The following is a 27,591-nucleotide window of genomic DNA, read 5'->3' as shown; positions in this document are numbered from 1 at the left end:
ACGAAGGTTGAAGGTTCATCGTCAGAGGTCACCAATGTGGAAATTGAATTGGCTAGAATAGAATGTGAGACCTTGCGGTTCGCAGCCGAGTAACAAGACCACAAGACAAAAGTAATTACTCGTGTTCCGTAGCTGTTATCTTGTTTCTAAGCTTCACCACAAGATCATAGCAAACTTTTTCTTGCATTTTTTTAAAATATATTTCTTATTTATTCCATTTTAAACAGGCATGTGCTGGAAATTTCATTTTTCTAAGTTCAATTTACTGTAATAGTTAACTTATTTTTTAATTTGAGCTTTTGTCAGTATGATGGTAACATTGATAAAAGCTAATTTTTTCCTCCTATGCATTCGTATCGGGCTTAAATTTTATTTTTATTTTGTACGAGATAAATTGCTGGAAAATATGATTAAATTATTTTTTAACTCATTAAATATAGAAACTTAATTTTAGATTAAAACATTGGTATCGTTGAAAAGATAATTTTTGGACTTTAAGATGATGTAAAAACTATTTATGTGCTGTGATAATTTCGGAAGTTATCATTGAAAGATGCCAAAATGTCCTTTAATTATTAATTAATGGGAATTCTAATTAAATTTTTTTAAAAATGCCTTGAGATGCACATTCTCATCCTCCAGTTTGGTGGCTTTAGGTCAAACAGCATACACATATAGGAACACGCACACCTTTATTATTAAGTAAAAGCGTGTGGGTGCATAAAGTAGCCCGTTTGTTTTTAGATATGATTAGGATCCTGTTTATTTTGTCACCGAATTTTAGATATATTACTATCCAAATTATCAATAATTTGCCCACATGACATTTTTAGATTGCTTTCGTAGCTGTTCGAAAAGTATTCTCCAGGATTAAAAAGACTTTAGAAAGGACTAGGGGATTTTCCCCTCATTCTATTGTTTAACAAGCTACATTACTTTTCACATTTTTTCAAATTTTGCAAGAGGGAAATAAAAATGAAATTTTCGAAAGCAATAACGAATATGATAGTTTTTTATACTCACACCTCAAACAAATGCTTATCTTATGTTACTGCTAAATGTAAGAAAAAAAGTTACTATCTCAGTTATTGGTGCTAACATTCACCTTCTTCTTGTAAAAGTTGAGAAACTGAGGTAGGGAATGGTGGTACTGCTTATTAAATAGGGATTTTAGTAGCAGTCTTCTACAATTAAAGTGATTCACGATTGTTTTGGAATATCGTCATAAAAAAAAGGTGCAGGCCGTACCGAAAAGAGGTCACTTGCATTGTTTACTATCAATGAATCTCAACAAATGGAAGTTACTATTGTGATCAGTGTTGGCATTGGTTTCCGTAGAAACCACCTGCTGAACGCAAGCAGCCAGAGATCACAGCTGTCACGAAATACTGGAATCGATCCATCCCCTTGCATTCCTATATTCTCGGACACAGTCCACTAAATCACTGGAGACAGATACCGAAACAAGAATAGGAACAGTTCAAAGATGCGGTTTCATTTGGCAGAAGAGACCTAACTGTTATATGTAAGTATGAATAGGCCGGTGCCTTACTTTTTCTTATGATTTGAGATGATAAAGCTGAACGATTACTTCGAATATCAGGGCAAACTCTCATACCATCCATAAATATTTACAAAATTGCTTCTTTGTTTAAAGATTACACTGTTTTTTTAGCATATTATTCTTTATTCATAATAGGTGAACATAATAAACCATTTGAATTCGCAGATATGAGTTCTCTGTTGTCTGTTTATCCGGGAAAAGTCCATTGGGAAATCGAATCGGGTTTTCATTACCGCCCCAGTTCTTAGCATATTGTATTCTTCGATGCTCCATATTAAGCGATTTATCATAAGAATTGACTGCTGAAACCTGCGCCTCTTTTCTAAATTTTATTTCGCGAAACTTGATGCAATTCATGTAAACCTGAAAAAATACCAAAAATTCTATTGATTTAGGAATCTCTCGAAAATTCTATTGCGAATGTCAAGAAATGGTTCCCTCTAAGGTAACACGTGAGTCATCTTCAAATTAAATCATAATCCCAGAGCTAAAATTGGGGAGTATGGATGATGGTAGAAAAAGTCCCAGCAATCAAAAAAGTCACTCACGAGTTGTCCTGGGCAGTCCAATACAAAAAGCCATTTTTTGTGAAGCCAAAAAATATATATTCAAACACGAACTCATATTATCATTGCATGTTTATTTTATGCATGATTGAATTGTTGCTATTAACTACTTCAGAAAAATTATAATTTTTTGCAATTTTTTTTCGGTGCTTAGTATAACAAGTGCATTTAGCGTTCTAAACACATGTTTGATCGAAGATAATTCCATATTAATTTTAATTTGCTGAAAGAGCGCTCAGCACTTGCTATAGTAACTGGCAACGTAAAGAAAAGTTTTAACGCAGTTAATAAATTTAGAAATAACTTATTACAATTATTTATTTACTATGTATTGCAATATGTCTTGTGAGTTATTTACATCTTTTTCATTCAAAATCAAATCCCGTAGTAAACAAATTTTCTGGATTAGGTTTTCATCTACATCTTTGTTATAAAACTTTACAAAGTTTTTGGAACATTTCTCTAATTCAAGTTTTTCTCAAGTTTTTGTGCCAGTGATTAACCTGAAATCAGAAATAATATTTGGTATACTTTTAAATCTATCTTCTATTTGTATAATAACAGTATCAATTGCAGTGTTAAAAAATAACATCTTAATTCATCTATCGGGTTTTCCATAACTTCGTCTTTGGCTAATTCGGAATATAATCTTTTCCGAATTCGTTTTGCAGGAAAATGTTATGAAATGTTCAAATTACTTTCATAGCACTTACCACTTTTGTTTCGTCTAAAAATGTGTTACATTTTGTTCTTAAATTTTGGATTTCAGTTTTAATTTTATTGACTAAATTGAAAGCCAAATCCAGAGCAATTGTTTTTGCTTGAAATAGTTTATTGATAGTGTTAATTTTATGTTTAATAGTGCAAACAATACTATTAAACATAAAATAAATGCCATTTCTTGTATTATATCTAATAAACTTTTAACTTCGTATACCGCTGTATTATCGTTACTTACGTAAATAATACTTCTAGGGCATTACAAGTTTGTTCAAACTGTGTATACACCGCTTTAACCGAATATATTTTGGCTTCCCAACGAGTGTCACATAATGGTTTAAGAGTAATGTATAAATACTTTTGTATAATTTCCCATATTTTTGCAGATGCAGAAAATAAGCAATATAAGCATTGTAATACCCCTCCCCCAAAATTTTACAATATATACTGCTGAAAGTAGCACCACAAATAAATAAATTAAAAGAGTGTAATAGGCAAGGCACATAAATTACGTGTGGGTTTCGAGAAAGTATTCTAGACTGTACACCTTTCTATTTTCCTTTCATGTTGCTACCATTGTCACATGCTTGCCCTCTACAATTCATAATATCTGAGCCAAGCTTACCTAATCTTTCAAATAGAGTTTTTGCTATTCCTTCTCCAGTAACATCAGTTACTTCAATAAACCCTAGAAATGACTCATTTATAGTTAATCTTTTCTCTTCAAAATTTACATACTTAATAATGATTGAAGTTTGTTTCTTCTGGGAAATATCAGAAGTACAATCCATTTGGATATTATAGTACATAACTGATTTTATATCGTGTTTAATTTTGTTAAGGACTTCATTTTTTAAAGCAGAAATAATTTGTTCTTGTGACCTATGTACTAAATGATGCACAATTCTATTTTTAGACCCATTAGCACAGGGTCGCATTTATTTAATAATTCGATTAAATTTAAATAAATTCAATTATTAGGCGTACCTATTATTTCGTGGGTTCCTCGAAGTGGAAGATTATTACATGCTAAAAATAGAATCACATCTGCAGTTTTTTGAAATAGTAATTTCAGTCGTGCCGTTTCCTTATTTATAATAATTTGATTTGTTTTATCAATAATCGAAAATAAATTTAGTCGTTTTAGTAATTCTTTCCAAGCAATAAACGAATCATGATTTGGATTATAGTTGACAACTTTCTACAGTTATTATAGTCACCTATAAATCGTGAGTTTGGTCACTTTCCTCTTCTTTTGGAAAACAGCATACAATTAAAAAAAAAAACATAATCTTGCATTTTTTGAATAAATTAACCAGCTGTGAAGTTGGGTTTCATCATTTGGCATTTTTTAAAGTAGTACGCAGTGGAAAATGATCTAACTTCAGCAATTTTAGCAGAAACGTCTTTGTGTTGTACAAGTCCGATTTTAGCACAAACATTCTAAATTTATCAGTTATAATACTTAACTGTAAACCAGGATCATTTATACTCTCTTGATCATATTTGTTATTGCCATTTTCGACATTATTTTCTGATTCGGTCATATTTGTATAAACTCACGGTTCAACATTTTCATTGCAAGACTGTGTACTTTGCGAGGAACTTTCTTCCCCAGTTGAATTTTGAATTGTAACTTCTGAAGTCGAAGCAATTTCTTTGCCAGATTTACTTCGCAGCCAAGAAAACAGATCTACTTGTGACTTCTTGGAATTTAGCTTTCCTTCTTTTTTCTTTTCTGACGCCCAGAGGGATATATTCTTGGCATGGACATGATTATATCTAACAGTATTAAGTAATTTATGGAATGAATTATCAAATTACTATATGCTATACTATACGCTATTACCTAGTAAGTGAGGTAAGTGACTGTAAATCTACTTACCTTATATTAACAATATTTTGCACACTTGTACAAGACTATAATATATACTGTAAACTTCATATACATCCAAATCAGCCGACTGCTCCATTTAAACTTCTTCCTTAATTCTTTTCATCCTAGTCTTAGCCGGTGAAACAGTAATGTAACATGCATTGCTAGGAGTTGATCATTTAATTTATCACCATTTTACTTTTTGTTTGAATAGTTTAATATAAACAAAGATACACAGATGCACGCATAAAAAATGTTACATCAGATGTAGAAAAAAGTAAATAGCTGATGATTTACAAGTCCATTAGAGCCCAGCCTAGACTTCTGGCCGCCGCTTGTGCCCAGAAGTCACGTCGCTCTGTCTTAACATGCTTGAAGGAGATTTCCTTATTCAGAAATGAACATTTTTCCTCTTTTTGTAGGTATCACTGCGATCATTGGCTAAAAACGTCGTCAGTCGACGCTCAGACAGTTACGTGGAAACAAACTTGTATACTTTTAGTACGTGTAAACGCTATTATTGCTCATAACACTATTTTTTAAATCATGGTTGGGCCCCTCCTCAGTCGGGGGGTCATGGCACCCACCGCACCCCTCAGATGGCCGGCCCTGGGGCAGTCTCGGAAATTCTTAAAACGATAAGTCTCTTCATTTACAAATCATCAACAAAAACAGTAACAGTTTCTGCTATTCTAAGATTTTCAAATAGCTGGAAAGTTTTACGAAGCTTTGGTGGTTATGTCTAATGATCGTAAATGTTTTAATACTGTATTAGGACTATTGAATAGGACTGTATTAGGATACTGAAATACTGTATTAGGACTATTGAATAGGACTGTATTAGGATACTGAAATACTGTATTAGGACTATTGAATAGGACTGTATTAGGATACTGAAATACTGTATTAGGACTATTGAAATTCTAGTCCTCGTATTTAATTTTTATTGCAGAATGTTCATTAGACAGGGGCAATCCTAGCGTTCCACCATGCTCGGAAGACGCCGAAAACTGAGAGACACTGAAAAGGCTCGAAGGCTCACATTTTATCGAAATGGCGACTACTTCGATTCTGGTGTCAAAGTTGCCCTCCGAGGATCAAAACCTTTTCCGACCATGCCACATCTCCTCGATTATCTCAGCCTGAAGGCGCGCATGCCAGCAAAAAAGCTTTTCGATGCCAGGAACGGCCAACCGATCACGAGTTTGGATCAATTCGAGAATGGAGGCTCTTACGTGGTAACGTCAGACGGAAAATTCGAAGCTTTACCTTATGGATCCGTGCCACGTCTGCAGACTTCCCATGTGGCGGACGCACTTCCCGCAAAGCGAGAGGACTTGGAACTTTTTCGCCCCATGGAGGACCCCGTGTACGGCAAAAAGAAAAGAAAGAAGAAGAGAGAAACGCATCTTTTGGTAAGATGCTTTGTAATTTGCTAACTGGATTCATAGATTCGTTTATTCTTTCAAACACAATCACTGATATCGTGTGAACAAGATCTGACTGTACCATTCCAATACAATATGGGATCACCATCAAATGCATAGGTTGGGACACAACTTTTAGTCTTGGGGAATAGGATTTAGCAGTGTCTGTGTAATTGTAACATTTCATGTCAGAATCTTTTAGAACAAAGGGCACCTGGCATTACCACATTTCTACAACTCTGTTGTTATGTCAAAGGGCACATACATGCGATCAACAACTGACTGCATTATTTCAATATAATATGCATACTTATAGTAAAATCAGTAAAACAAAACAGATCACTAAGCTACTCATTTGAAAGACTTAAAAGTTATGGATTGAATGGCTTTTTCATATACGGTAGAATTTTCCTTTAAAAGCAGTAGAAATTGATTCTATTACATCCGTAAATAAATGACTTTTTTTTTGTCGTGTCATCTGTAGAAATAGCGACATATGAACCTTATAAGTCTTTTTTAAGATCTATAGATCAAAATTAAATAAATAATAACTAAAGCTCAATAGATTATTTTAAACTAATTGATATATGATGATTTGAATTATGAATTCCCAAATGAATGCTATGAAATGAAATTATTCTGAAGGAAAATCTGAATGAAATTATTCTGACGCTTTTCCTAGTGAAAAATTAATTAATTTTCACAAAACCTTCATCAAAGTATTTCTCATGCTCAATATTTGTGAACAAAATTTGAAATACTTACAATAAACCTCTATAGCAAAGGTAAAAGTTATGGAATATAAAAGTTTTTAATTCAAACAATTAGTTAATATAAATTATTGTAATAAGCAAAAGGTTTTTATCTTCTACAATATTAATTTTAATTAAAAATGAAAAATAATCTGTTTTATCAAGGAATTTCTTGCAGGTTTTGAACTATCATAAGTTTTCGTAAATGATTTTTAAAAACTTCAAAAAGTTAAATTTTTTGTGGGTTGCAAGCAATTTTTAAAGAATGAGGCAAATTTTTTTATAACTTAAGTAGCTGTTTAAGGCATAAAATGTGATGTCAGCAATATTGAATAGTAAATTTAAATCTCCATTGATTGTTAACAGCAAATAATTAAGTTTTAAATAATTTTAAAGAAGAAAAGAGTCTCCACATAATTTTTAAGTCGCGGAAACACTTTTTTAATAAGAATATAAAAAAGTCTAAGCCTTTTCCAAATTTTCATGATTTTGAATTAAATTGAGTGGAAGTTTGGGATTATTAGCAAATCCCGTATTCGCAAATATTCTTTACAATAAATGCCAAAAAATTTGGAAATTTTTAGGAAAATGTGGAGGTTTTCTTTTATATTTACTGTTTATAAGTTCATTGAATTTTAAAATTGTTGAAAGGTGTAAAGTTTGTTCCAGAAAATACATTGAATGGTTGAATATCATTTGCAATGAAATAAAATGTTGTCAAAATTATTCATTTCACATGTTACAAATTAGATTATTCGAAAGATTAAAATTTATTTAAAGCATTATTGAGTAATACTTTTTTTAGACTTCATTGTGAAATACAAGTGTAATGCGGAATGCTTTAGTCTGAATAATATTGCATATTTTCATTTGAGATTTTAGAAATTTTCTTATATTCTGACATAGAAAATTAAACACACGCACAGAAAAGATATTAAGAAAAGATATCACTATTTTTAGGGTTATTAGACCTTTGATCCTTGGTCCGTAAGCTTGAATGCGATTTTCTTTTTTCAATGAAATGGTTATTTTAATAGCTTTGTTCTTGATATTATTCATGATAGAATTATTTTGATTTTTTTTTTTTTTTTTTTTTTTTTGAGAATTGAATATGTTATGGATTCATTTCATGGAAAATGAATAGCAGCTAATGGTCTGATCGATTAAAAACAGTTTTGTTGGGGATGTCTGACTTAGAGGTCAGTTAATTGATAAAGTTTTCAACTAACTGAAGATTTCTAAATACATACACCACTGATATATGTATTTTGAAATTTGTTAGTGACACTTTCCAGCGATTAGTGAGAACAGAAAAGTCACCACCAAAAATGATTATGATTAACATAACATTATATATAAAATACATGCATATGATAAACATAATATAGATAAAATGAATATTTTTATCAACATTATGTTTTGGCCCAACGTGAAAATTTTGAATAAGAAAGAGAAGATATACTGTCTTGAATTAATCCTCGATTGTGTTGGAAAATTCTTTATCTTACTTGAACACTGCCTTGAAGTATGAATCAAGGAACCAAATCTTCCAATTAACTTCAAGTTTTAAATGTTTATTATTAAATCAGTCAATATGGTCGGAGTTTTGGATGCCAAAACGAATACCAAAGAAGTTCTTTTTATTATTTGAGCAATCACTGAATATAGAACAGATGTAGCAACGCTATTATGCTTAAACTGAAGAAACTCAAATTGCTTGGAATTCAGCTTCCTGCATGTCGTTAAAAAATCATCAATTTTTTTAGTAATTATTTTTTTAAAAAGCTTTGGAAATGACAAGGTTAAGACAATTTATCTGTAAGAGGTTATCTGTCTTTATCGTTTTTGGTAAAGAGATGATAATTGGAAACTTCTTAAATTTCGGGATATGCATACCATTGAAGATATATTGAAATGGCCTCAGTATATTTAAACCTAAGTATATTTAAGACATTTTTTAGCTTTTTGAAAAAGCCACTGGAGACATCATCTGGAGCTGAATAGTAGGTTAAAAAATTTTTATGAAACATTTCATTCTTTCATGTGAAAATTTAAACCAAAGTTGCTAAAAGAAGGTGGAAAAATTTGCAAGAACATTACTTTGTTCGAAAGAATTTGTTATATAAGAATTGTTTCGCTATATAATATTGCACGAATTATTCACTCCATATTCCTGATTTAAAATAAAATATACGTGGAATTTTTGCATTTATACACACTTTGTCTTAAAAGTTGCATTTCGCTTGTTTGCTTTAATATTTCAATTTGACTGAAAATTTCCGATGCAAATTCCAAAATTTAGCTGAAACGATTCGCAGTGCTTTCTTGTCGATTATTTTTTGATTAAGGAATTTATGAATGATATTATTCCATCTTGGCTGATATTGTTGGTCAGTCATTGATTTTTCTTTGTATTGAAAGCAATAATATTTGGTATTTGGAACTGGATTATTTCTAAATTTCGTCACTTATCACAATATTGATTCGAAACAGAGAATAAAATTTAATAATATTGGTTTCTTGCCCAAGCAGTGTGAATCAAAGAAGTATTTAAAACAACAAAGTTAGACACAACAACAATAAAAAAATATATATATTAGTTAATATCAATGAGCCACGAGAGTCCCAAAGTGGATGGTGCAGTCCAAATACAAAAATTGGATCAATAATATAATTTTAAAAAAAAATCTGCAATTTTGATGTAAAATCCTGAGGGAGCATATGCGCATATATTCTCGAAAAAATGGAACAGGCTTTTATTTTTTTTAAATATTACAATTAGATGTAATTGCAAATTTTCATAAATATATGAAGAAAAATCACTACCGAACAATCAGTTGGGCCTTGAGCTGCCATATTTGACACGTTGTTAATTCTTGGGTAAATAGGCTCTCTCTGACACTGCGGTTTTCGAAATATGAATTAGAATTTTAATTAATAAATGATGAATAATTTAACATTTCTCCGATAATTTTGTCTCTTATAAATGCAAACATTAATTTTTATACCTCTTTAAATGAAAAAATAAAATCTTTTCAGCGATAGTAATTTTTACACGCAATTTTTCCGCCAATTATAATGCATTGTTTAAAGTTTTACAACAATGATTTGGATTGTTTGTCATACTTAATTTAAATTCAATCATTATGTTGAAATTGAATAATTTTTTTGTATATGTATTTGCATGCTGTTCATATATAATTATGAAGGAATTTAAAAAGTAAAATAAAGATAGATGTATCAAACCTAAAGCCGTTTGAGAATCTTTGCTGCAGGCGGAACCGTCACCGGGAAGGCGTGAAGGGCGTTTGCTGACAGTAGCTACGAGGGAAGGGGGAGCGAAGGCGACCCTCCTTTTCAACGACAAGAACCCCCCACCCTTCGAAGATATCCTCAGAGACTTCGGTCACGCCTTGGGTTTGGGTCAAGTCAAAAACATGTCCACTCCCTCTGGGCGCCAGGTAATTTCTACATGGAGCATTTTCTTTTTTCTCTTTATTCATGTTCTTTCTAGGCTACAAATACTTTTGGTATTGGAACTCTTCCGTACAGGACATTTCCGTACGAGTCATAACCGTCCAATAAAACATTCGTAGGTCATTGAAAAAGGGGGCTAGGGATCACATATAAAATTTCGCTCAGATTGCCAACTTTGTTTTTCAGTTCACATATATATGGGCATACAGACCGACGGAAATTTATCCAATCGACAGATTAGAAATTGATTAAAATTTAGATTATTGAACCTGTAAATAATCAGATTGACACACACGCGCACAAAACGGATGAAAGACTTTTTTAAAAACATTTAATAGAAATCTGTAATTTCTGTCAAAATAGAGCTTGAAAATTTCCTTCTTTAAATTCATTACATTTTGAAGTTCATAAATCAACAGAGAAGGCAAATGAATGAATAGGCATCATTCCAGAATTATTGTTTTCCGAAATCGGGATGATTGATGAAAATTTCGTAATCGATTATCACAATTTTTTTCTATTCGAGAATGCAAATTATTAACAATAAAAACAAACAAAAAAAGTAAAATTGTTTGCATCAAATACAGCGATCCAATTTATAGATTTTTTTTCTTATTTATAATTTTAAATTAAAATTTTAATTTAATTATTTTAAATTACATACGAACCCGTCTCATTTTCTCCAGGACATTGGAATAATCTGCTTTTATATACAACTGTGCTTGGCAAAATAATTTTGGTGTAAATAAATAATTTTAATTAATTTATTAGATTATAGTTAATTAACTAATAAGTTATTGAAACATATTTTTAAATATGAAATATTTTTTAAACCAGAAATTAAGATTTGAGCTGGAAAGTGTGAAACTGTACACTTATTTCAAAGAGTCATTGTTATTTTTTTCAGGTGCGTAGCATTTCTCAGTTGAAAAATGAATTCCAAGACGTGGACACGTTTTTTCTCGATGAAACTGACACGGATGCTGTAGTACCTCAACTAGGTAAGATTTGTCGCACGTAAAAATAGGTGAAAATGAATGCCTTTCCTCCTTTTTTACAGGCCGATAATTCTGGAATTATAATATGTATGTGATAATTTATATCTTGTTCCGCCGTGCCATCACGTTCATTTCACTTCTTCGTCGACGCTCTGTAATGCATGGATGCACGTGTGGGTCTGAGCACGAAGCCTTTCCCTCGTTACAAAAACATCTCTCCGATTCATTCCTGACCCGATATTTCAATTTCGAATGGACTGTCGATGACCCAAATTGTCAAATCGTTGCATAGATGGCATGATTATTCCATCTTCAGAAATAGCGGGTATTAATTAATATTTGTAGCGGTTGCAAAACTCTACTACCTTTTCTTTTGATACAACAGATGGCGTTACTTTATTAATATCAAGGTACACTTCCCATGATCCTCCCTGGGGATCATTATTAGATTATGTTATAACATGTAGTCTGTATATTCGTGTTCGTTTTGTCCTGTTAAATGTGGACTTAGAAAATAATTAAATAGCTGTTCCTGAAAATCGTCTATTATTTTCATTTACCTCATAATGAAGTTATAAAGAGCTTCGTCTCTCTTTATAATGATATTTCATTTTAATGATTCAAAATTAGAGCACCGATCTGACACTCATCGAGATGCAAAGAAGACGCCCTCTGAAATTTCAAAATAAATGACAAATTCGATTAAGGAGGAAACGAAGTACAGGAAATGTCAGAGCGAGTCTAATGGTTTTCATTCAATAAATTTTATAAACAGGGTAGGACTTTGTGCACAGCCTGCATAAGAGTCAAATGAATTTTATTTTCGTTTTCTGAATTTGTTGTTGCGTCATCGAACATCTGCTATCACAAATATTATTTATTATTAAACAAAAAACAGTTTATATTAAGAAAAGTTGTACGCTTTTACAGAATATATTGTTTTTAATTTAATCCTGTTTTTAATCAACAACAGAGTCACCACGGAATAGTCTTCATAATTTTGAATCCTAATCAGATCGTGAAAACACCCGAGGTGGCTTGCCATATCCGAATTTCCTAACCACATCAATGAGAGGTCTTTTAGCCCGCAACATCAGATTTAGTGTGTACCCGGTGGATTTTCAGTGTTATTTTTCTTTGTTCTTTTAATCTAGAACACTTTGGATCTGATCCGAGACCTTTCTGTTAGCCCACCGTGTTTCTAAATTGCTTTAAAAGCTTCTATTTATTCTTTAGTTTTAATTGCGTTAGCAGAATAGCGAAATTTAAAGCGGTTGCACAGCAGAAATGCTGAATATAGTGTTTCTGGGAGATAGGAAATATATTTTAAGTGTAAAATACAATTTATCCAATTATTTAATCCAAACACATCCTACTAAATATGATGTTTTTCAGAGGAAAAATCTACTTATTCTTCGAAATATGCAGAACAGCACAGCGCAAGATCAAGAATTTCAAGAGTCGACACAACTGTGAAATCTCCTCCTCTTGAGATAGAATGGCTGTATCCTTTTTATTTTTGGAAGGATTAGAAGAAAATCTTTAAGAGAAACTTTGAAATGAGATATTAATGTGATGCAATGACTTTATGGCATTACAACACAGTGTTACTAATTTTCTAGTATTGTTGAAATTATGCTGGTACATATTTACTTTAATATCCGATCTCGTATAATTACAAATAACTGTGAATGTTTGCAATAATTATACTTGAAAGCAATTAAATATATTTGCATCGTTAAATAATTACCACGAAAAGACGTAACTCTTTGAAATGCGAGGGCTTGTAAGATGTCATTTCGTGCCGGGCTCTTTCACGCATTGTATTTTTTAATTCAGAGGGTTTATATTAGTTTTCGTTTGTCCGTGAATTGTGAATCCTTCGAAAGGTGTATTTCTTTGCAAAGAAAAAGCGTCTTGAAATGAATGATTTTTTTCTTTGAATATAGTTTATCAACTCTGAATTCTTAATTCGATGGGGAACGTTTCATTTCAGTTCAAGTTCTCAATCTCTCTTGATGGTACATCATTTTTTTTTTTGTACTAATCTTGCTATTATTGAATCTTTCCTTACACAAGACTTTTGATTTCCTGATTGTTTTTCATACGTTCTATTATCTCATACTTTTTGCAAAAACAATTGATGACAGAAATCGACAATTTATACTTTTTTGCAGGTTTTTCTTACTATACCCCAGCCATCCGATCTTTAATAATGCAGCGAAGAAAATTTATAGAAATCTATAAGTTCTTGGGTATTACTGATAGCGTGACTGTTTCATAGAACAAAAAAAAAAGTTTTAAAAGTTTATTAAAATTCTTGCATCTTTAACCCTTTTTGCATGATTTTTTTTTCTGTGAAATAAATCAGGATGATATAATTCATGGTCTAGATTAAAGGAAAAATGTTTTTAAAAAATCCTAGTATAAATATATAATATAAAATAATTAAAAAACAGTATGATGGAAATATTCATCATCAAGCAAATTTACAAGCTAAGTTCAGTACAAAATCTTCAATGTCCCTCCCTCTCTTCTAAATTTTTCTACTCATTATCGCTTTTACTAGCAAAATAATAATAATAATCTCGGATTAGTTATAAAAAATATTCAAGAAATCACACGCTTCTTCCAACTACAACAAAAGCGGAATGACAAATTCAAACCACTATAATGATTATGACGCTTGATTTTTTTTTTTTTTTTTTTTTTTTTTTTTTTTTTTTGACAGCTTCGTTCCTTATTACACAATAGTCATGAAAAAAGTTGCCATCAACAACCAATTTACAGTACACATGTTTTTGAGTACAATTTTTGTTCACTAAATGTTATGATGGAAATTTCCATCATTATGCAAAGAAGGGTGGGTTAAATATATTTTTCAACATCATTATTTCAAATAACTATGAGCAGTTTAAAATATAAAGTTTAAATCAGTATTCTTTTCTATAAAAAATTTGTATTTAAAAACTAATTGAAGCTGGTATACATTTTTAAAGAATGAGATGAGGTACCAGAAATTATTATTATTAATAAAAAAGCTAGTGATCCACTTTGTGAACAAAAGATGAAATTTTAACAGTCTGATCTTATTGAACAACACCATTTCAGCCAATGTATCAACTTCTTTAGTTACGAATCTTTAACCATTCAGTCACGGTTATGACGGTAGCCCTCTGTTGGTTCTCGACTACTCCGAGTTGGTGTACGCAGTGGGATCCGCGATCATTCTGTACAAAAGATCGAACCATCAGCAGAGGCGCTACATGGACCACACGGAAGACGTCTGCAGGTGAATAAAGCCGAACTTTTTACATTTCTTTTAGTTATAGAATATACAGCACATTATATATTTGTTTTAGCACTATACAGTACATTAATTTGTTTTTTTTTTCAATTAATATGAAAATAACATTTTTGAATTCTTTTTTTAAATGACTTTGGTTAATATCTTATAAAAGTAAAGATATTCTATTCTATTCTTTTATATTATATAAGAATAGTATTGAATATATACACTGAAGAGCCAAAAAAAAGGGGGAAAGCAAGTCGTATGCAACCAATCAGCGTAACGTGATGTTGTCGACAGTGCGTATATAAGACAACAGGTGTCTGAGGAGGCTATTACATTGATTCTTGCTGTTCCAATGGCAAGTTATCAATATTTAAGTGATTTTCAGAAGTGAATAATCGTCGGTGCACGAGAGATGGGACACAGCATTTCCGAAGTAGCGATCAAATTTAAATTTTCCCGCGCGACTATTTCAAGGGTGTACCGTGAATATCAGGTTTCCGGGGAAACTTCAAATCTCCGGCAGCGGTGCGACCGGAAAAAGACCTTCACAGAACGGGATAATCGACGGCTGAAAAGAATCGTTACACGAGATGGAACGTTCAATGCTTCCTCAGACTGGTGCGGATTTGAATGCAGGTCTATCAACAAGCGTCAGCGTACGCACTGTACAACGTACCCTAATTGATATGGGCTTTCGCAGCCACAGACCATCTCGTGCACCATTGTTGACTCAGCGGTACAAAGCTCTGCGCCTTGCCTGGGCTCGCCAACACCGTCATTGGAGTCTTAATGATTGGAAAAACGTTGTCTCTGGTATGACAAGTCAAGTTTCCAATGCCTACAAAGAACTGTTCAAGCGTTTATGGGGCATGTGCAATTGGCCTGAAATGGGACCGTTGATGCGTTTAGATTCGACCATGACAGGTCAGCGGTACGTTAACATCCTTTCAGACCACCTGCACCATTCATGTCCTGTGTGCATTCCGATGGACGTGGACAACTCCAACAGGATAATGTGCTACCCCACAGCACTTCAGCAGCTACCGAGTGGTTTGAGGAGCATTCTTCTGAATTTCGTCCCCTCTTTTGGCCACCTAATTCCCGTGACATGAAAATTATCGAGCATATCTGGGATGTTTTGCATCATACTCTCCTTAGGAGATCTCCACCACCTCGCACTCCCATGGCTTTGTGGACTGCCCTGCAGGAATCGTGGTGTAAACTGTCTACAGAATATCTCCACAAATTAGTTGAATCCATGCCACGCCATGTTGCGGCATTTCTGCGTGCTTGATGGGGCTGTACACGATATAAGATTGGTGTACCAGTTTTTCTTCACTTCAGTGTATATGAGAAATGCTGAAAGTGTTTTCAGAAAGATTAAATTCAAAAGTCTCCGGAAATTCCCTTATTTATAGTTAGGTTAAATTTTCTAAGACTGCTCAAATACATGCTCATTGCTCAATGACATATTGTAAAAAAAACAAAAAAAAACAGATATTTTCATTTTTGCACATTAATACAAATGTTACCTTTCATCTATTGCTTGTGATTCAAATAATAGTTAAAAAATTCTTAAAAATTTGCTGCAGAATTGCAAAGCGCATTACTTCATTTCTTAAGATATTATAATTTTCTTTCAGAAAAAAAAAAGCCGGCCCTTAATTTTGGAAGGTAGGTTGCATATATCACTGAGTTCAGCATGTGATACATCACGAGACTATATTTCATAAACAGAAATTAGATACACATTCGTTATTGATTGCATGTCGGTACGCTTCTATTTTCTTCTACTAAGTCCAGCAAGACGCTCCCATTTTGGCATATTTTGTGTAGCAAAAAAAAAAAAAAAAAAAAAAAAAAATCTAAATAAAAAGTTAATAGAAATGACTGTTTTTGCGAAGTATAGCAATATGCTAACTGTAATGAAAGTGTTAATTGTAGTGGAAGAGTTTACGTTTGTTTATTTGAATTTTCATAAAAAGAATGAAACAAAGTAAAATGAAATTAAGTGAAAAGCACAAGTCCTCCCCCCTCCTTCCATACATTTTACAAGCTGACCAGCAACTCACAGTAATTCTCACGAGTTTGCTGTGCGTTTTCCTAAATTGTTTAATAATGTGGTAGATAGTTAAAAGCGTAACATTTCGACAATACTAATATATTTATTTTATAATATATTTACTTTAAAATTATACAGTGTTAATGAACGGCGAAATTCAGCCCCCCTCCACTCTCCGCATCTCCTCTGCGACCCTTGGTCTTCCTGGTCACTTTTGACCTTTACTTTTGAATCCGCTGTCAGAGTACATAGGGTGTCTCAATAAACTAAAATAACGTCATTTTCAAAAGATTATTCATCAGAATTTATAGGTACGAGCAAGGGCAAGTGAAACAGATTTAAAAAAACTTTTAATTTTCAAAGCAGATCGCAAACACAACAAATATTTCGAACACAGCTCGTTATAAAATGAACTGCACCATACAGAATAGTCAGGTTACAAAATAAAATTATTGCGTTCAACTAACATATAGGAGAGAAGAAAAATTAAAGCTATGAATGTATTTCCGCGTGTTTTCATATATTTTTCTGTACATTTGTATCTTCTATGTAAAAAGACAATAGACTGTTTTATGAAAGGCGAGTCTGCCAAACAGCTTATCCATGGTTAAAATGGCAAAAGCAAGATCGATCTCCCTAAATCTTGCGTTAAAAAAGTTTTTAAATAATTTCTTTAAATATGACAAAATACCAAATTTCTTTCAACGGCTAATTGCGCTTTTCAATTATCGCACTCAAATGCACATGTATTGGCAGAAAGAGGTTCCGAGAGTGGATTTTGTGGACGAAATTCGAAAGACAAATACAATACCTATTAAATTCCATCCATCTTGTTCAAAGACAGATAGTTATAATTTTTTTTTTAAATATATATTTATCGAGCTCAAGAAGGATATTTGACGATTACTGTATTTTCTAATTCTTAACTTCGTATACTAGAAAGTATTTCTTTTAAAGTCACCTATTTATAGAAAGACGTAGATTTTCAACAAATCAAGACAATATCGCTGTGATTGAATGCCAGAATCATTTGACAGCTGACTGCTTCAAGAAATCCTGATTTTTTTTTTTTTTCACTTTTGAATTTTTTTTTTTTATGGAAATTTTTCATCGCTGCATTCACAATTTCACATAGAGTTTCAAACATACTTAGATTAAATAATAATGGTTACTAATGTTTGCAAAGACTTATAAATCTTTTCCCCCGCAGCCTCTTGGCTCATCCTTCAAGAAAAATGATTGCTTCCGGCCAGGTTTCTTCTGAATATCAGGTAAAATCGAAAAATTGTAACATCTGCTTTCAATAACAGTGATCATCTTTTAACATTTGTTCTAACACAGTTTAAAAAATTTCGTTGCATCTTCTCTTTTATGACCGCAGTCGTAATTTACAGAGCTTCATTTTCCAGGAAGCGTCAGTGCACATCTGGTTGATAGAATCCTTGCAAACTGTCGCAGTCGTCGATCAACTGCTCGGGAATCCAGTCTCCGTTGCGTTTTCGGCTCACGTAAGCTCATCTTTTCTCGCCAAAAGACCCTCTTTAACGACGCGTATTATATTTAAATCTTATTTTGATACAAAAAAATACCAGATGTTTATTTAAGTTTTTAAAATTGGTTTGTGACTACACATCTATGCTACGCTATTTTTAAATAATCTGGAGTACACATCAATATATTTAACTTATCTATTGATATTCTTCGCCAATCACTTTTTAAAAATATTCTTCTATTTCAAGTAGTATTTTTCTTAAGAGCCTTCTTTTTCCAATTTCTATAGTTTCAATTTTGTTAGATCAAAAGATTTTTATGTTTAAGTAAATTATTCTCCTTTTTATTAATTAAATTATAATTTTTTAATCTATCTCTCTATACATATGACTTGTTAAATAGTTTGACTGGAAAAATCACACACACACACACACACACACACACACACACACACACACACACACACACACACATATATATATATATATATAAATTGGACGTTGCCGAATTCGACCAACAAATTCAGAAAGGTGATAGTAGGCACCAAGAGAATAAAAAAAAAAAAAATACCCATACAACATAGTCCCAAACGACGTTTAGTAAGGGAGTTCAAAAATACATGGTGCCTGAAAACTGTTGAAAACTGAAAAATTAAAATAACAAATTATTTTTCAACAATTAAATTTTTTAAGTGAAAGCATATTTTTAAAAGTGTTTTTTCATGTTAGTAACATGACGATTTGATGTTCCAGAGGGTCGTAAAATCCTGAAAACGAAAAAGTAACTTGGAATTCTTATCTGCAAAAATATTAAAACTTGAAGAAAAATAAAAGCATGAAAATGTAAGGAATTTTATACTCTTTAATTTGATATAAGCATGTAATGTGAAAACTCAGAAGGTTTTAACATAATCAAGGAAAATTAAAATAAGCACGAGAAAATATCGCGGCAACATCGGTATCGATGTGTGCAGAGGATGTTGCCAAATTCGAAAGATAAATTCAGGGAGATGATAATAGGCATTAAGGAGATGAAAAATCACCATAAAACATAGGGTCGCACGGTTTTATTCTGAGAAAATTGCAAAAACAGTCGTCGAGAAATCAATGAACCATATATATACATATATCCTTATTCTTTCTGCTTGCTTAAGGAAAAAGTTAAAATTTAGTAATTTTTTTTAATTCCATGTCCAATAAATGCAAGCCATGTTTCACATTTTAGGGTTCACATTTTTCAAGTTATTTACCGCCACAGTGCTTTTAAAAAGTATCTTCAATATTAGGCACACAATTTTGTATTCAGTTCTCTTGAGGTATCCGACTGGCTTGTAAAAATGCTCTTTTTCAAAAAAAAATATGATTTTTTTTTTCATGATCTGAAAATAAAGTTCAAACTTCGCATATTTTAAAACAGACTTTGTTTTTAATACATGTAAGATAGAACTATAGTTACAGTACTTTCAATAATACACAATAAATAAAAATGAAATCGAAAACAGTGATATGTTTAACCGAAAATGAGTGGTTTGTTTAACCCTCTGCTTACTCAGTGTAGTTTGCATACTTTTGGCATTTATGTTAAAAAAATATGAAAATTACATTTGCTTCCAGGTTATATGGATGAACTAATATACAAGGAAACGCATTTTCTGAAGATTGAATATTTCAGTGGGATTGATTCACGGAAAACATGATATCTCAAAATCAGTTCAATAAAATTTCATGAAATTTAGTATGCACATATCCCTTTGAGGATGTGATAGACCGCAGATTTTCATTTAGGCATGTTTTACAAACACTTTAAGTTCAAAACACAGACACATTTTGACACAAAACAATTAACGGCAACTTCAAGTGCTCACATTTTTTTTATTTATTAAAATAATTTTTATCTTGTAGTCATTTACATTTTATGTAATTTGAGTTGTATATGGGTGAAATAAAAATTAAATATTTTCATTATATTTTAAATTGCTCTGTTTTTCCTTACATTGAAAATGTTGCTAAATTTTCATTAAATAAGCAGTTTTTTCAAAAAATAAAGGCAATGAGTGTTTTTTTTCTTCTAATAGTGACCTTTCAAGTCTTAGCTATTTGGTACAAGTTACTATTGGTTACTATTCGACCTTTTAGCTATTTGGTACAATAAAAAAAACGTTTATGCATCATTTTTTCAAAATTCGTCTCAGAACTTAATCTGATACCTTAAAAAGCGATTATGAGTCCAGTGGTATGAGCAAGATACATTTAATGAATTTTGATTTTCAATTTGGGAAAACAATTTTATAAGATTATCTTAACAGTTTTGAAAAAGTAACACCTCAATACAAAAAAAGGAAAAAAAAAAAAAAAAAAAAAAGGGAGTTAAAAATTTGAAAACAATCTACAATTTGGCCTTTTCTTTCTAGAACTGTCCATTAGGGAAAGGCAAGATGAAATTATTTCATATAATTTTGTCTTCCCTAAAGTATAGTAAAATGTTGCAAGCGATTCTTGTTTCACGAACGAATCATTCTACATTGTTACTAATTTAATTTCCAAAATTTATTAAAATGAATCGCATCTTTTTATAACTGATTTTCAGGATTTTGTTCTTCTTACTGTTGAAATCGGGACTGAAGAAAATAATTTATCATTTTGGGACTGGGAAGGCGATGCGCTTCTGGGTCGAGTTCAGGTAAGTTTGTTCAGATTATTAATGGATTAAAGTTGCACTTGAGCTAAATCTGACTCAAGAGTCACAAAAGAACAAGCGCACGTCTCCTGTTCATTTCTGATTCTATCGAGTGTTTTCTAAATTAAATAAAAGCCATCCACAAAGCCTCTTTACAATTTCAAACCAACCAGAGCGTCCTCTTTCTCTAATTTCTTCTATATTTACACACTCTGACGCGCTTCGTGCTTCAGAATATTACCATAATCGGAACACTGAACATAGAGTTCGGATCTTTCTCTTCCCTGACTCGGTATAGGATTTATAAATTTAATAGGATTTTATAAATATAGGATTTTATAGGATTTTATAAATTGAACTTCATTCTTCTGTTTGGTTGAACTTTAAGCTAACGAAGATATGAATGAACAGACTTTCCATTGAATGATTTTATCAGAAATTCGATATAGAAATCTGCTAACTTGATGAAAAAAGACACGCTTGTAATCCTTTGTTCAAGTGGTGAAAAACCGATAGACAGGCAGACATGTGTAAGTTCAGAAATATGTATTTTTGGAGTCATAAAGGTCTAAAGCGCGGAAAATCCTGAAATCAAATTTTTGGACGAATGTAGTATTTTCTCTTTGCACGTTTCGTATGCGAGAAAGTAACAATTATTAAACAGGTAAATGTGATGATATTTCATATTCCGCATTTATCCCATAATCATTTTCCAAACTTGTGATCAGAGCTCTGCCTGCCGCTGCTCATGAGCTGGTGCAATCTGTAACACGCTTTATTGGAAAACCAGTAATATATATATCAAAAAAATTAAGTCAATTCCTACTTAGGTCAAAATTTTTTTATTTTATTTTAGTTACTTTTTATTAAATAATTGCAATTAATATAAATATGTATATATATATGAAGGAATAACAATATTAAGTGGCAAACTTTTTTTAATTAAATTCCTACTTATTTTTTATATTATTTAATATTATTTATGATCGTGTGTCGCGTCAGTCATTTCAGAGCTTGGCGACAAACTTGGCGACCATTTGGCAACATGGCGACGGATTTGGCGACCAAATAGAAATGACTGGTCAAATTTAATTAATTAATTAATATTTGAAAAAAACTGTATTAACATCAAGTGTTATCGACTACAAGTTTAAAAAAACGTATTTGAACTTGGGTGGATGAATAAAAAGTATTTTATTAACGATTGAAAATTTAAACAAGATTATATAGGGAGAGTGTGAACGAATAGTAGGAATTGAAAAAGAAACAACATTGAAAATATATTAATCGATACTACAGAAATGCGGGTGAGAATTGAATTCCCTTTCAGTAGCAGAGATCTTATTACTCATAGATACTTCAGAAATAAATGTATTGGTTAAGATAATTTACTGACAGATTTATTACGTTTTTAATCGCCATTGTTATTATACCACATGAATAAGCAAGAGGAAAGAAAGTAAGGTAGTCTCGTGAAGGTTTGTGTAAATGATCGATCAATTTAGGATTTTGTAGTAGGAGGGAAAAGGAACATTTACTTGTTGCATGCCGCAAAAACTCTAAGGCACTTAAACCGGAAATCTCATTCTACCGGCCAAGCCGCTTGACTTAGAATAACCACAATTGCTGCATATATACTTTGTAGGGGGGGGGGATGTGCACCTCGGATCAATTTTTTTTATATTTAATTAGAATTTTAATTTATTAAAAATAAAACAAAATTTTGGCATTTTTCTGAGATAACGCGAAAATATTACAGTACAAAACTAATTCTTACACTGTCTTAAAAATAAAAAGTCTTTTCTATGATATCTTATCATTTTGTAATGAAATATTTTTTAAAAATTGAAAAAAAAAAATATTACATTGTAGTGAAGAGAGACGCATGATGTTGTGCAGATGAAAACACCGGCTTTTGGGAATCATATTTTATTGAGATTTCTTCTAGATTTCACATCAAATTACACACACACATACTTCACATAGTTTCAAGTTGGCTAGCGAACTATCACAGAGTAGTGATGTCTTCCTTACTAACTGAAAGGCATCATGGGAACTATATAAATACTCCATCTCAAAGTGCCATCTAGGGGCAGGAAATAGACACTAGATATTGTATATATATACTAGCCGCCTTTGGCGACCAGCCGGTTCGCCCATCTTAATGTTCATTAAAATTTTAATAATTAAATATTTTATGCAATTCCTACTTTAATAACTTCTTCATCAAAATACTTTAAAACTTCAAATTTTGATATATAATTCACTCATAATATTATAAACGCCTTCAGTCACAACGTAATATGTATCTCTCTAATTTTCTGTTAGTTCCCGTAGAATTTATACTATAAATTAAAGTGGAAAGGATTAATCTGCAATTAATATAATAATATTTTTTACTGAAACAAAGTATTTTTTTGTAATATGATTACTGAAAAGAGTCACTGAGCGTTTAAACTTTATGGGCACTAAAGAATATCTTTCCTAATTTATGTAATATTTCAAGAATTTGTCAACAAAATATTCTCAGATTCATCATGGCCAGAACGATTCATTAACAATGTTTAATTTTAAATGCATCAAACATTAAGAAAATAAAACGAATCGTTTAAAATAATCGGTCGAAAACAGGTTAAAAAAAACTACTTAAAAAACGATGTACTTAAAACTATAAGCGTATACAAAAAATATATAACTAACTTAAATACAATTTAATTACAAAAACATGCAACGAACCTAAAATTAATTTAAATCGAGTCCGCTTCCGTTGAAATGTAAACAATCATAATACAATGCGCATGCGTGAATTTTCAACGCCAGTTACGGAACGCAAATGCGTGATTTTTTCTACGCCAGTTGGGGTAAAGCTATGCAGATTAGAAATTTTTAATTTCCTTTATTCTGTTTTATTTTAATTCAAAAGTACTTCAGAATGAATCTGAAAGATCGATTCATTAACAATGTTTAATTTTAAATGCATCAAACATTAAGAAAATAAATAGAATCGTTTCAAATAATAAGCCGAAAAATCTTAAGCCTAGCCTCATGACTGTTGGGAAAAAAAATTGAAGCCGTACTCATTTGGCGATTTGAAGATTTTTTTGGCGGGAAAGTTAGTTTTTAATTAATAATTAAAATTCTAATTAAAAATTCAAAAAAAGGGCTATCCTATCTTTTAAGTTAGATCAAACTGCACACGGTGTGCAAATTTGATTAAAATCGGTTAAGTAGTTTAGGAGTCCATCGCGGACAAACAACGTGACACGTAATTTATATATATTAAGATATATACCACTGACTATAACATTTTATTTTCCGACTTTTCATTTCAGTTAAAATTAAAATAAAATATAACCTAGACTGGCACGGTCTTACCTTTTATCGATGTGTTACCACCAATCTCAAATTAAAAAGTAAATTAACTCGCACTGCGAGCCAAATATAGAAAAGTATAACTTTATAGCACGTGCCTTTAAGAAATTAAATAAATATGAGCATTATATTTTCTGAAAAAATAAATAAAGGGGTTTGGGGAATTTTAAATTATATGTATTATTGAATCAATCATTCTGTATTATTTTAGGCAAATATGGTTTAATATATATCGGATATCCATTCTAATTGGGTTCCAAAGCATCATTTCTAAACAGTTAATACTAAGCATATGCATAAAAGAGATAAATGGTCTAAATGTAGTAAAGGTTACGATTTTATGCAATTTGAGCCAATAAAAGGTCTGATGAATTAATAAATTAATTTTTTTACAGACCCTCGATCCAGTGAATCATGTTTAATAAACTATTCTTGAGATATGAACACCTTAAATAGGAAGAAAAATCCACTATATTGTGACTAAAAGGGCTTGTAATTATGAAAATTTGTATATCACTGTTCTATAAAGACGCGCGGTTTTAGACTTCTCCTTCGACCATTTTGAAGAAAATAATCAATCAACGCACCTGACTGGCCTAAAATAATGAAACTGTTTACCGTTTTTAAGTTCATACCGTTTAGTTGTTTACCTTTTATATTCAAAACCTTATAACTCGGTCAGATTTGACAGCAGAAGATTGAAATATTAAATTTTCAAGATTATTTCACTGAACATGATTTACAGGATCGAAGGACTATATAAAATTTACACCTTATTTTTATTTTACGCTTATCGATGAAAAAAGACAAAATATTACTTATATCATTCAAATCCCTTTTTTTTAAAGTAAAACTAAAACCGAAGGTTATGATGAATCAGAGGAATTATTATTCAATAATTCCTTGAGATAATGCATAAATTATAAAAGGTATTTTATAGTGCAATAAGGTTTCAATACTGAAGGATTCGATTTTCTATACACATGTTTTTAAAGAAACATGTTTGGTTTCTACAAAAAAGATTTGTATTAATTGAAGTTTTATCACTTGGGCTGCTATTTTAAGATAAAATTTTACGGTAGCTGACAAAAAAAAAAAAAAAAAAAAAAAAAATAGATGACAATAGTACAATGTACAGAATAACGTATGACTTTGATGATTATGTGAATTATATAACTATCAAAATTTGGAGCGTAATAGTGATTTTCTGAAGACGCTATTAAGAGACCACGTTATATAAAATATAACTAGGTGTGCAGTGTTGAAAATGGTTTATGCTTATCTGCAGTTGAATGAAGAGCACCTGGTCGGCGGTGAATTCCACCCGCAGGAGGCAGATTTGGCAGTGACATTCGGGAGACACCATTTGGCATTCTGGAGGAGAAAGAAAGACGGGTTCTTGAGTCGGACAGATGCTCTGGCCCCCGTAAGTACACAGAACTTTACACACATAAAGATGTTGCATCGATCCCTTATAGCCCAGACTTCTCTTTGCACCAAACAACTTATCGGTCTACAACTACACTGGATAATCAACGCGAGATCGAAATTTCTATTCAAGATCCGCAACAGAAGCGTGTTTTGCCAAATCAAATGACTGGTGTCATTCTTTTTACGTTTGCAGGAAGGCAATGGTCATAAATATTCCCAAACGTGGAGGACATCATTCGATATTCAACAAGTTGTTGCCTATCTTGTGAACAAGAGTGACTGGCAATGATAACGGAGTTGTGAAAAGATAGCGTGAGAACCGTGGGGTAATTCAGTAGATTAAAATCGGCACTATCATCACAAATCATTTTCAGTTCCCAGTGTCGTCGGATTTATATTTGCTAGAATGCCATAACATCGCTGCATGCCACTGCAACTACATCTAACTGGTTATTTAAACAGTGTAAGGGGCGTAAACGAGGGAGACATCGGTAGACGCTCCTGAATTATCTATCACTGTGACTATCATTCAAATTGCCCAACGTCTGACATTTATTGACTAAAATTTGGTAAGGGCCTTTTAACATTAAATCAACAAAATAGAGACCAATGAGCTGGCTGAGACTTTGTTAGAATTGACAATATCCAAAATATATTCATATGCAGCAAAATATAAAACTGATCGATTTTATAAGCAAAGTAATGAATTTTTCAGAATTTATAAATCTATACTCTTCGACTTGTCAGTTATGTAGCAAGCAATTTTACCATACTTTGTTTAAGAGAAAATTCATTTTTATACCTTAAGTAGAAAAGCTTTCCCTTCGCCTAAATCGCACCGATATCGCAATCTCGGTTCTTTCTCTCTATAATTTTTTTTTAGCGTTGCACTACATGGTTGCATTTAGAGAATATATTGCTAGTATTAAAATATAATCAGTTAGATGTATTGAAAGATTAATATTCCTTACGCTTAGAGAGACAAGCCAAGCATTTAATCATATCAATTAGTTTGTTCTATTTATTATTATTATTATTATTATTGAAATCGTTTGAAAATAAGACCAGCCTATTTTTTTTTTCTTCTGAAACTTGCTGACGCCACGAAAAGTTACCCGAAAGGGACAACTTAAATGGAACTGCTGTCGGCGTTGTATGAAACGTTGGCATTCTATGGAATTTTTAGACAGTTTTATACAAAGTATGACACTTGAGAATTATTTGAATTGTTATATACAATTTTTAGACATTCTAAAGACTGACAAATGCTGTTGAAACAAAGTATGAGCCTGCCATGCTTTAAATAAATCCAACATTTTGGCATTCCCGAACGGTGAGTAAAAACTCAAATGGAAAATTCATACTTGATCTAAGTAGAAGCGAACATTGAAAAGTCTGGTGCCTTCCCACATGATCCAAGCGATATTCGAGACGAATTAACAATGCGTTTCACACTTTACCGGTTTTGTCATTTACCACTGCATAAAATGTTAAAAAAAAATATGAGAAATATTGTGAATTAAATAAATATGAATTAATTTTTTTCATATTTAGCCTAAAAAGGTCCAAGTATTCGCGGAATTTCAAGTTTTGTTGGTGAAAGTACCATTATATTTAATTAGAAGGGTTGTCCTCCTAAATTGGAAGGGAAGCAAGCCTAAGCGAAAATAAGTATTAATAAAAATCTAATAAAAGGACATCAAATGTATGTTCAATAAGGTTAGAAATCATACGCGTGGAAGCAAAGGAAAAAGAAGAAATGATGCAGTCTATAAAATGTCACATTTGGGTCCATAAGATATATGCTGAGTGAATTTGGTAGTGTAAAACAAAAAAACCTTTAATTGTGATTAAATGAATTTGGTGGTTCGATCTAAGCAACCA

At 31.7% G+C, this 27,591-nt stretch overlaps 1 protein-coding gene across 4 annotated transcripts in view; it reads left to right on the top strand.

Annotated features, from left to right (window-relative positions):
• Positions 1-1,452: 1,452 nt before the first annotated feature.
• LOC129985303 (echinoderm microtubule-associated protein-like CG42247) overlaps positions 1,453-27,591 on the top strand; it is a 48,969-nt gene continuing 22,830 nt past the window's right edge. For 2 of the 4 annotated variants that reach the window (XM_056095282.1, XM_056095281.1), the window contains exons 1-10: positions 1,453-1,525; positions 5,679-6,141; positions 10,181-10,366; positions 11,290-11,383; positions 12,776-12,884; positions 14,535-14,672; positions 17,948-18,008; positions 18,147-18,245; positions 20,815-20,907; positions 25,565-25,702. In XM_056095282.1, coding sequence (XP_055951257.1) covers positions 5,716-6,141; positions 10,181-10,366; positions 11,290-11,383; positions 12,776-12,884; positions 14,535-14,672; positions 17,948-18,008; positions 18,147-18,245; positions 20,815-20,907; positions 25,565-25,702 — 1,344 coding nt within the window. In that variant the 5' untranslated portion in view covers positions 1,453-1,525; positions 5,679-5,715. The remainder of the gene's footprint in view (positions 1,526-5,678; positions 6,142-10,180; positions 10,367-11,289; positions 11,384-12,775; positions 12,885-14,534; positions 14,673-17,947; positions 18,009-18,146; positions 18,246-20,814; positions 20,908-25,564; positions 25,703-27,591) is intronic. The other 2 variants (XM_056095284.1, XM_056095283.1) reach the window with 2 other exon arrangements.

The sequence above is a fragment of the Argiope bruennichi genome, chromosome 9 (assembly GCF_947563725.1).
Source record: "Argiope bruennichi chromosome 9, qqArgBrue1.1, whole genome shotgun sequence".
In the NCBI taxonomy this organism is placed as follows: Eukaryota; Metazoa; Arthropoda; class Arachnida; order Araneae; family Araneidae; genus Argiope; species Argiope bruennichi.
This window is presented reverse-complemented; position numbering and strand designations above follow the sequence as displayed.